At 33.8% G+C, this 12,004-nt stretch overlaps 1 protein-coding gene across 12 annotated transcripts in view; it reads left to right on the top strand.

Moving 5' to 3' along the window:
* MIA2 (MIA SH3 domain ER export factor 2) overlaps positions 1-12,004 on the top strand; it is an 85,818-nt gene that overhangs the window by 49,695 nt on the left and 24,119 nt on the right. For all 12 annotated transcript variants that reach the window (XM_044231921.1, XM_044231922.1, XM_044231920.1 and 9 more), the window contains 6 exons: positions 936-982; positions 2,091-2,181; positions 4,064-4,202; positions 8,614-8,715; positions 9,669-9,729; positions 10,447-10,482. In XM_044231921.1, coding sequence (XP_044087856.1) covers positions 936-982; positions 2,091-2,181; positions 4,064-4,202; positions 8,614-8,715; positions 9,669-9,729; positions 10,447-10,482 — 476 coding nt within the window. The remainder of the gene's footprint in view (positions 1-935; positions 983-2,090; positions 2,182-4,063; positions 4,203-8,613; positions 8,716-9,668; positions 9,730-10,446; positions 10,483-12,004) is intronic.

The raw sequence follows: 12,004 nt of genomic DNA, 5'->3' as shown, positions 1-12,004 counted from the left end.
GTATATTTTCTCATTGCATCATAATAATTTCAGTGCCTGTTTTTCCCTGTCATGTCAGGTAATTAGATGAATGGGTGGGTAGTTTAAAAAATGAGTGTTATATAGACAAATACCTTCGGATATTGGTTTTTGTTTGTATGTTTTAATTAGATGGCTCAGTACTTTAATCCTGTCCATTACAAATTGTTATCACCACTGCTGGTTATGGTCTGGAAACTCAAGCAGGAGTTAGGTTCATTATAGCTGCTCACTGTATTTTCAAACCAGTTCTTTGACTTGAAAAAAGAATTTTTTGTTGACATAACTGCAGACTCATTGGAAATTGCAAAAAGAGTACAGAAGTGTTTTGTTTCTCTTTTACTAGTTTCTCCCAGTGGTAACTCTTCTGACCTTTGTGTCCTGTCTCTTTTTTTCTCCCTCTACCCTTTGTATAATTAATACATATTAAGGAGCAGAAGGTATTTTTTTTTTTTCTTTAGAAATTTCTTTGGTGATACCATTAATGCACTGAAAGAAAACTATATTCCAAAAGTGAATACATGTTCTTTGTTTTATTCTGCTTTATCTTACAAGAAGCAGTTCCTTTTGTAATGAAAAAATGCAAATTTGTTTAATGTCCTTTTAATTTGGAGTATAATTGCACTTATATTTTGTATGCTAAAAGATTTCAAGAATAGTTGAGACCTTCTTATTATAAATTTGTTCTTGGAGTCAGTAGTGAAGAACCTCGTTAAATGAAATTGTGGTACTTTCAGTGCCTTATTATTTAGCTTCTTGGGAGCATGTCCAAGGCTCTCCTGCCTTATATCAAATTCTGTATTGTAGCAAGAAGGGTAATTATAAGGCTCTAGTTGCATGAACTAATAAAATCACTTCGATGTCTGTTTTCGTGTGGCACTGTTTCCCCAATTTATTGTTTTTGTTTTTTACTATAGATAATCAACCAAAAGGAGCTTTGAAGACGTTGGTTCATGCCGCTAAGGTTTGCATTACAGCATAAATATAAAGAATATAGAGAAGGAAATAGAACTTGGGTTAAATCTGTATGTCCTTAGTAATTATTTTATTTTATTTTATTTTATTTTATTTTATTTTTAAAGATTTTATTTATTTATTTGACAGAGAGAAATCACAAGTAGGCAGAGAGGCAGGCAGAGAGAGAGAGGAGGAAGCAGGCTCCCTGCTGAGCAGAGAGCCCCATGTAGGACTCGATCCCAGGACCCTGAGATCATGACCTGAGCCTAAGGCAGTGGCTTAACCCACTGAGCCACCCAGGCGCCCCATTTAGTAATTATTTTAAAAGACCATTTTATAGTTACCACCATAGAAGCAATCTGAATTTTCAGAAGTGATCGGGATTTCTTTATCAATGCTTCTTTCTTTTCTATAATAAGTTTGGAAATTCATATTGTTAATTTTTAGAATGTATCTTAATACAGATTTTTAAAGTCTACACTAATGTTTTTGGATAAGGAATATATTAAAAATATTTAGTGTATTTTCTGTCATGTTTCTATCTTTGAGCATTCTTCTTCCTCTGATAGCAGTATTTTCCTATATTCCTGTTGCCCCATATCCTAATTTGAGAAGTAAATGCTAGTTTCACTTTCTTCTGGTTTATCCCTTCTCTTTTCCATTGTACTAGTGGTATCTTGATCTTTACTGAACTTTGTGAAAGCTTGGAAATGTAATTTGAAGGTTTGCTTTAATTAAAACTTCTGTGTTGAAAGTAAATATAATGAAAATAGCTTTTTAATATAATACTGTTTTAATAAATAATAATATAATAAATATGAATAATATATAAATAATATTTAATAAAAATATAATACCTTTTTAATTTTAATAAAATACCTTTTTAAGGATGAGTTATTGATCTTCTCTGTCTCTGTTCTGACATTTACAACTACTAATGACTTAACTTTTCAAGATGGAAGGTGCATTGTTGGTTAATGCTTTATAGGTGACAATTTCATCAGAATGATAGAAGAACTTCAAAAGGTTGGGATGGTATATTGAGATTTTTTGTTTTTCCTTTTTTGGTGTAACTGATTAATGTTTTGTTTTTTTCTTTCTTCCATTCTCTGAAGTTAAAGACTTCTTTAAAAACCCTAGAAGGAGAAAGAAACCAAATTTACATTCAATTATCTGAAGTAGATAAGACAAAAGAAGAGCTTACAGGTAGGTTATCTATATCTTTTTATACAGAATGGTACTGTTAATTTTAATCAATTACAGAAAGGCCCAATTTGATTGTTTTTTTAGCTTTACTTTTGTTTCTGATTTGTGGAAAATTAGTACTGAGTTTTTTGCTTGTGGTGGTAAAGCCTGATTATCAGTTTCCTCCATATTCATATGAAATAAAAATAATGATATTATTTTAAAAAATGTAAAACCACACTTATCTTGAATTTCAGTGTTATATGTATGATATGGTTTTAGATGTTAAAAAGTAGCAAATTAAAACTGTTAACTTTTAAAAGATCATCCCTGTGATCAAGTTTTACCAGAGATGGTATCCAACATTAATATCTGTTAAATAACTGTTCTTGTCATTGGCTTAAAGCCTGGGTCAACAGTTTTCTTGTGATGTAGATTTAAAAATTTCTGTGGAACGACATCATTTAATGTTAGCATATTTACTTTAAACTTTCCTTTTGATATATATGATTAATAGATAAATACTTATATACCTTTAGAGTAATTAGAATGCTATTACATATGATTGCTAAAATTTTAATGCTTGTTAGTATGATTTGGTGACTTTTGAAACTGCCCTCAATACACGCAGTAAGTTTCGCATTAAGATTTGTGGTGGGGGCGCCCGCCCAGCTTAGTCCGTAGACCATGTGACTTTTTTTTTTTTCTTCCAATTTATTTATTTTCAGAAAAACAGTATTCATTATTTTTTCACCACACCCAGTGCTCCATGCAAGCCATGCCCTCTATAATACCCACCACCTGGTACCCCAACCTCCCACCCCCCTGCCACTTCAAACCCCTCAGACTGTTTTTCAGAGTCCATAGTCTCTCATGGTTCCATGTGACTCTTAATCACAGAGTCATGAGTGCAAGCCCCACACTGGGTGTTGAACTTACTTAAAAAGATTTGTGGTGATGATTTACATACATGTTTGGGAGATGACACCTCAATCTTAGAGGAGGTCAGAGGTGGAGTTATGAAGTTGAAAGATAAATGAGGTTTTTAATAACAATGTGCTAATTATTTAGCACTCATAATTACTTAAAATTGTTAATTTTTGTTTTATAGATAATTCTTTTAGGTAGGTTAGCATTTGAAACAAACTAAAACTGGTATTTTTTTCTCCAATCTTGATCTGGATTAAGCTAGGGTGGTTTTGTACCATTTCTTATCAGAAGATTGAAATTTCTGATCTGACTTATAACATATATCTAAATTTTGCTTAAAAGGAGGGCTGGCCAGAAGTTAAGTATTAACCTGTAAACTTTTTACTAGATAAAAATAGGCATTGTTTATCATGTAGAAGTAGTTCACAGGAACTGTTTTTTTTTTAAAAAGATTTTATTTATTTTTGTGAGAGAGAGTGTGTATACACACACCAAGCGTGAGCAGGGGAAAACAAGCAGAAGAAGAAAACCGGTTCCCTGCTGAGCAGGGAGTCTGACAGGGGACTCAATCCCAGGACCCTGGGATCATGACCTGAGCCAGGGCATCCACTTAACCAACTGAAAGGTGCCCAGAGGAAATATTGAACTAAAATATTTCGCTTTAGAATTCTCATCTCCATAACTTTCTTGAGAATTTTTATTGGTTTTTGGCACCCTAACTGAAAATTAGATGCTGGAATTAGAATATTGAAGATTTTGGGAATTCTTGGAGTAATAAAAAAAATTATAACAGTTTTTCTGTTCTTTAATTAAAATACTAAAAAGCATTTAGGTGAACAAAATATACATTTTCTGTGGAAAGAATTTTATTTATTAATAATTATTATTTTTGGTCATTTTAATCCTTATGAAGTGTTAATGTGCATCTCAAATATTTACTCCTTTAATCGTGATTTTTAAAAATTTTCTATAGAATATCTTGAAAGTCTCCAGAATGAGCAAGCATCTTTACAGTCAGAAAATATACAATTTGAAAGTGAGAATCAAAAGCTTCAGCAGAAGCTTAAAGTGATGACCGAATTATATCAAGAAAATGAAATGACACTTCACAGGTAATAAAAATTATATTGATAAGTTTGCTGTTTGGCAAGTAAAATAGCTTAAAATAGTGCATATTCACCTTATGTGATACTCAAAGTGCTCAATTTATGATTGGGTAATATCTCATCAGTTCATTTTTAAGGACGTTATTTGATCTTGAAACACTTTTTCTTCTGAATCTGACCATTTTTCATACCTTTCCTAATATGAGTCTCATCTAAACCATCATCATTAATGCCTGGTTTATTGCAGTAACCTTATGAGTAGTCTCTTTCCACGTAACTTCCTACACATTTGTTTGCAGTGGCATGCCCCTTCTAACATATAAATTATGGATATTGTCTCTGTCTTGTTTGCAAACTCCCAAGTGCCTTCATATGGCACTTAGAATTTAATCCAAAGTCTGTGGCCTACAAGACTCTGTTAAGATCTGAACTTTGGCTTCGTTTTATTTTTTTTCCCAGTTATGCCTTTAATTTTTACTTACTCATTTTCTTTTTCCTTCATTACCTTCCAGCCGCACTGGCCTTCTCAATAATCTTTAGTATGCCAAGCACATCTGTACCTCAGGGCCTTTTCTACTAGCTCTTTCTGCCTTGAACTGGTATTACCCTGTGTTAGGTTAAATCCTTCATTTCATCTGGGTCTAGTTTCAAATGTTGCTTCAAAGAATCTTTTCCCTGATTACCCTAAGATAATAACTGTAATCCCTATCCTCTTGTCTTGCTTTATTTTTCTTTATAGCCCTTATAGTCCTCTGATGAATGATTGTCCTTTTTTTTTTTAATCTTCCCAACATTAAAGGTAAACTCCATGAAAGAATTGCTTTATTCTCTTTTCTTCTGTATTTTTGGTGCCTAATACTCTGTCTGGCACATGGTAGTTATTCAATAAACATTTGTTGAATATATGAATAAATATGTTTAGTACCTTTATATATTAGAGTAAAAGATTCTATGTATGTGGCAACTGATGCCTAAATGCATAGATACACAGAAGACTGTTAAGACACTGATCTGGAGAGGGCGCCTGGGTGGCTCAGTGAGTTAAGCTGCTGCCTTCAGCTCGGGTCATGATCTCAGGGTCCTGGGATTGAGTCCCTCATCGGGCTCTCTGCTTGGCAGGGAGCCTGCTTACTCCTCTCTCTCTCTCTCTCTGCCTGCCTCTCTGCCTACTTGTGATCTCTCTCTGTCAAATAAATAAATAAAATCTAAAAAAAAAAAAAAAAAAAGACACTGATCTGGAGAGCCCAGATTTTCAAATACCACCATAAGATATATTTTTCATCATAAAAGTAAATAAAATATTACTTGATTTAATTAATTTAATTTCAAGCCCCTTTAATGAAAGTTATTACAGTTGATCTCATCAATCTTAGTTTCTGTATTTGCAAATTTACCTACTTTTAACCCCAGACCAGTACTCATGGAGCTGTAGTGGTCTTTCTTAGACATGCACAGAATGGCAAACAATTTGAATTGTCCAATATGCACGTTCCCAGTCTGCTTTTGTATTTCAGCTCTAATTTTGTCAATGGTTGTCCTTTTTGCATTATGTATAGTGCCACATTATTGTGCTTTTTGTTGGTGATTTAGTGGTTTAAAATGGCCCCCCACTATTTTGCTGAAGTGCAGTTTAGTGTTCTTAAGTGCAAAAAGGCTGTGATATATCTTACAGAGAAAGTAGAAGTGTCATATTTAACAACAGATGTTAAATAAGGTGTCTTTAAACTAACACACTTAAAACAGGGTTATGTATTGACTGGTAAATGAAAATGCTATCACTAGAGCATATAGAAACGTAATTCTGATTCCCTTAAGAGCACTGGTTCATTATTTGCTAATTTAGGATTTGTGGTGACTTTATAGAATGTAACTAATAGGAATCAGATTCTTCTTTATGTATTTGGAAATGTTGGTAGAAAATACTAACATTACATTGCCATCAGGATGCTGGGGGATTAGTTAAGCTCTGTTATTGCCAAGCTGTGTACTTCAGTCATTATTTGGAGTTTATTCAAAAATTAAAAATTTGCTGTTTATCATGTACCTTTGGGCCACTCGGGACTGCTCAGGATATGTAAGAGAAATAAACTTGACTAAATGGAAAAGCCACAGAGTGGACACCTCCATCAGTGAATTTAGGAATGGATGACCCTTCATTTTAGGTTAGGATGAAAGATACTGTGAATAAAATTTGGACATAAATGGGATTATCTGAGGTTAAAGGAATACTTTTGAGTGTATTTTGAAAATTTGATTGATTGGTTGATTATAGAATTTCAATGAGTAATGTTTAAAATTTCAAAGAGAAAGTTGTTTTCTGAGGTACCTTTCATAGGTACTACAGAGCAAGGGTGGGAAGCTGAGTAGAATCCTGGCTCTGTGTGTATTGTTGACATTGTGATTTCATTCATTAATCTGAAATGTTTTGAATTCCCCAAATACTCTATATTTCATTTTTATATTTAAAATATTCATTACTCAAATTCAATGAATTGTGCCACTGTTTTTTCTTTAGAGCAGAATATAGAGAGTTGATAGTGTTAGTAAAATGTTAAATTAAATTTTTTGCCTGCATACCAGTATGATTTAGATTCAGTCATTTTCCAGATGCTAGATTGATGTTTTCTGTGATTGAAATATTACATTGCTAGCACTTTTCCAGGTCTAATATTCGAGAGAAGTAAAATAATGTAACACAGAAGCTTGATATGTTGCTTTATTATTATTATTATATTTTTTTAGAGAGTGAGTGGCGGAGAGGAAGAGAATCTTTTTTCAGATTTTTATTTTACTTATTTTTAGAGAGAGAGAGCACATGAGCATAGAGGGCTGTGTAGAGGGAGAGGGAGAGAGAGAATCTTAAGCAGGTCCCATGCCCAGTGTGGAGCCTGATGCAGGGCTCGATCTCACAAGCTTGAGATCATGACCTGAGCCATAATCGATGCTTAACCCACTGAGCCACCCAGGCGCCCCAATATGTTGCTTTAAATATGTGAAATAAGATGTGATTTTTTTTTTCAAATCATCAAGCTTTTATAGTGCAATTTCCATCGTTAATGAGCCTACCCGAATTGAAGGGGAAGGTTCATAGACTTGACTTCTCAGCAGCAGAGGTGTCAGAGAATTTCTGACCAATTTTAATCTAGATTCTGTAAATATACACCTCCTTCCATCTCCAAACCCATTATAATTTTCATGCTTCTTCTGAAGGGATGACTTTTATTTTCTTCTAACAGCTATGAAAGGATTGACCTAGCGAGTGCTCTCTTAGCAATTGGTAATGTAGTTTGTGGCATATAAAACATTTATTCCTGCCCTGTTGAATTTCTTCAGTAGTATGTCATGTTCCTTCCCAAAGTTCATGAAGAAGGGAAGACATTCACATTTAGGATGTGAAATATGTTTTCCTGTGGTGTTCAATAAGTATTTCTTGAAGGACCATTGTTACTGATGATATCATGTGAAACAACATGAGTAATATAGTATAATGGAGTCACTAAGTAGTGACTAAGTAGTGACAATAGCTCTATGCTTAGGTTCACTTACTTAGTTTCTCTGTGCTTCCTTTCTCCTCTTGTAGAGCTATTGTGATAATTATTTAGGGTAATATATGTAAGAGTCTAAGAACAATTTCTTGCACATACTAATGGCTCACTAAGTTAGCTATTATTATTAAAAGAACTTCGAGTAGTAAGTACAACTATTACTACTACTTTTATTTACTTTGGATTCTTTAAAAGTGTTTTTGTTTTTGTTTTGTGTGTGTGAACTGTCCTGGAAGCCCAATTACTATGTTAACGACTTAATAACCAATTTAAAAATTACTGATTTACAGTTCATTACTTGGTGACTTCTTGTCTAATAAATGTATGTTGCGCTATATGATAAGTCTTGATAAATAATATATAGTCAGATAGTCTTTACTAATATTTACCTTTGTTCTTATTTTTATGATAATGTCTTACAGAAAACTCTTAAAACTTTTATATTAGTAGTACTTTATTAGACAGGATGGTTTATAATTTCAGTTTATAATATTAAGTTCCAGGGCGCCTGGGTGGCTCAGTGGGTTAAGCCGCTGCCTTCGGCTCAGGTCATGATCTCAGGGTCCTGGGATCGAGTCCCGCATCGGGCTCTCTGCTCAGCAGGGAGCCTGCTTCCTCCTCTCTCTCTCTCTGCCTGCTTCTCTGCCTACTTGTAATCTCTCTCTGTCAAATAAATAAATAAAATCTTTAAAAAAAAAAAAAATTAAGTTCCACACCCAGAATATTTACACAGGTACTTTTTTTCTTGCATGTGATGTTTTTAGTGGTATTATGCAGATTGCTTTGTGGGAAGCACCAGTTGCCATATAATTAATAAGATATATTTGATTATCTTATGACATACTATAAAAAAAGATATTTTTTGTTTTAAGGAAATTAACAGTAGAGGAAAATTACAGATTGGAGAAAGAGGGGAAACTTTCCAAAGCAGATGAAAAGATCAGTCATGCATTTGAGGAGCTGGAGACATACAGGTATCAAATATATTTTACTCCTTTCTTTTCGAGGTGGGGAGGGTATCAAAAAACCCAATATCAGAAAAAGTAACAAAAGCAACCAAAAAAAAAAACCCAATATTTTTCTGATGATTTTTCATTTGGATATCTTGCTATTATGCAATTACACAGAAAATATAAGAAGGAAAAAAATGTTTTCCTTTCAGTGTGTATGATTTTAAATCTCTCACATTAGTTGTACTTGAACATGGGAAATTCTATTTTATGTTAATGTGAATAAATTTTATGAATAGCCATTAATTTCAGGGTCTTTCCTTTTTGGTTCAAATGGGGAAGAATGTGTACAATATTAAGGAATTCGGGAAGTCTGCCTCAAAAAGAGTGAATCACAACTAAAGGTCTGAAGAAGTGTTTATATGTCTGGTTTTTTCCTTGGTTCACTCATCATTAGTTCCATGGAAATAATAGAAAACCTAGAGAAAATAAGGTGGAAGATTTAGCAGTGTCCCAGATAGTTCTTATATTTCATTTTGTGTTAGAAGAATAAGCTTGGGTTTTATCCAAAAGAAGAAATTATTTTACTAGTTGTGTAAAGGTAGTAAGTAACATTTTACTTCACACAGACAGCTAATTTCTTAGAATTCTGTTAAAATTATAGATATCAGAATAAGTTTTCCAAGGTCATGCTGCATAAAAATAAAAACAAACCAATATACCATATAAATTCTTGCATGACCATTGGTTTAGGTAAACCCAAGTAATAGTACTCTTAAAGCACAATTAATGTTAAAATTATGTCAAGAAAAAAATACTGCTTTAGAAGTCTTAAAGGTGATTGATGTGTGAAGTTCTGGAGTTATTTTTTATATTAAACAAAGCACTTTAGGTGTTTTAACTGATATTTTCAAGAGACATGGTATATTTTCTCATTTCTTAGTATATGTTAATAGTAGAATGATTATTCCTTATAGAAAGCGAGCCAAAGATCTTGAGGAAGAATTGGAGAGAACCGTTCATTCTTATCAAGGGCAGGTATGTGTGTGTGTGTGTGTGTAAATTAAAACAATTATGATTTGTTTGAGTTATCTCTATTTTGATACAGGAATATAGTTACTTGATAGTTGTACACCTCTCTTGAGGTTTTGCACCTGTCTGTGGGACATTTATAGGGAGCCAAATTTCTGGAATAAGAGACCTTGTTTAAAATTGCCATGTGTCCTGCTTCTTTGAGAATGTGGATTGAATAAACATATACCCACATTGGGCTCTCATATTCACTTGGGCTAATTATCTCTTAGTTGGTAACTCATTGTAGTTGATTATTGCATAAAACAAATTTACTAGACAAAAATTCATTCAGTTTTTATTTTAAATCATGTGTATATGAAAATTGGCTTTAAAATGTTACTTTTCAGAGATGCTTGAGTTATTTTTTTTTATTTTTTTTTTTAAATCTTTTTTTTTTTTAATTTATTTATTTGAGAGAGAGACAGTGAGAGAGAGCATGAGCGAGGAGAAGGTCAGAGAGCGAAGCAGACTCCCCATGGAGCTGGGAGCCCGATGTGGGACTCGATCCCAGGACTCCAGGATCACGCCCTGAGCCGAAGGCAGTCGTCCAACCAACTGAGCCACCCAGGCGTCCCGCTTGAGTTATTTTTGAGTGTATAAGTTGTGTACTAAATCATAGTGGTAGATGCAAAATTTTTTATTTAAGAAAATCAGTAGTATTTTAATGAATTTCTTTTTCAGATTATTTCCTATGAGAAAAAAGCACATGATAATTGGGTAAGTATCAAATTCTCTTTGTCACATTGTTCTTTTTCCTAATTTAAATGAGCGGTTTAAAAGGTACACTTCCATGCTGCAAATTAAGTTAGTATTAAATAAAATCAGTTTCTTTTAATTTTACTGGTAGCGAAATTATGGTTTTTTTTTTTTTTTTTTTTAATTTTCTTTATTTGACAGGGAGAGAGACAGTGAGAGAGGAATACAGCAGGGGAAGCGGGAGAGGGAGAAGCAGGTTTCCTGCAGAGCAGGGAGCCCGATATGAGGCTGGAACCCAGGACCCTGGGATCATGACCTGAGCCAAAGGCAGATGCTTAACAACTGAGCCACCCAGGCGCCCCTGACATATGTTCTTTATGAACTAAATACTTTGTTATAACACAGTTATTCACAGAAATCTGATTTTTTCCCTCTTTGCTTTTACTTTGCAAGGATCTTACTTTCTGTCTGTGGGAAGTGATGTAATGTTCATGGGTTAATTGTTTGAGGGCCCTGGATTGCCACCAGTACTTGTGGACAAATTACTTAAGATTACTGGGCCTGTTTACTCATCTGTGAAAACAACAGATTGAACTAAGTGATATTAAAAGCCTCTTCTAGTTGTGAAAGTCATACAATTCGGGTATCTGATTCTCAGTGTTGAATTACTTGATACACATCAAGAAAAAGATTATTGTGAGAAATGGCATGTCAGTGCTCCCAGAGGAACACTGTGTGAGGAAATGATAAGGATGCAGGTTTTACTAACCATAGGAATGATCCGTTTAACATGTAGAACTGTTAAAATAGCTGGCGTTTGTAGGACTTGTCCCTAGGAGTCTTGAAGGGGAGACAGTTTGCACAGCGGGTGAATACATGGAGTTTGGGGTCAGCCTGTCATGGTTGGTATCCTGGTTCTATCACAAGTAACAACCATTCTTGTTTCCTTACCCATAAGGAAAGATATAGCAGTAGTACCTATTTCATAGAGTTATTATGATGAATAAGTAAGATAACTCACGTAAGGCTATTAAGCCAGGTGCCTGACACATAATAAGCACTCAGTACATGTTAACTGTTACTATACTGTTGCACTGTAACTTGGGAGATATTTCTTAGATGTGGATATTTCTTGGAGTGGAGATTCCAGCATAGATTCTGAGTTAGACATGTTGAATATCAGGGCTCTTCCCATTTCTCAGATTTTGTACTGAGGGTTCAAGTGAAGTTTTGTTATTGAATTAAGCTGGGCTTGGGAGATGAATTAAGTCTTTTTCACCACTCCCTGTTACTTTCTGAATACTAAGAACAGATAATTTTTTAAAGATGAGAAGAACGTTAAAAAAAAAAAGATGAGAGAAACTTTAGTGTCTTGTGTTCTAAGCACTATACTTCAAGGCATTTTGCATATATAACTCATTCAGTCCACATAAGAACTGTAAAATAGGTATTATAATTCAAATTTTACAGATGAGAAAACAGCCCAAGGTCACATGACCAAAGAGTGAAGGGTAAAGATTGAAATTTTGACCTTTTTTATTCC

Source organism: Neovison vison, chromosome 13, assembly GCF_020171115.1.
Source record: "Neovison vison isolate M4711 chromosome 13, ASM_NN_V1, whole genome shotgun sequence".
Classification (NCBI taxonomy): domain Eukaryota; kingdom Metazoa; phylum Chordata; class Mammalia; order Carnivora; family Mustelidae; genus Neogale; species Neogale vison.
Note: the sequence above shows the minus strand (reverse complement) of the source record. Positions and strands in the feature narration are given on the sequence as shown.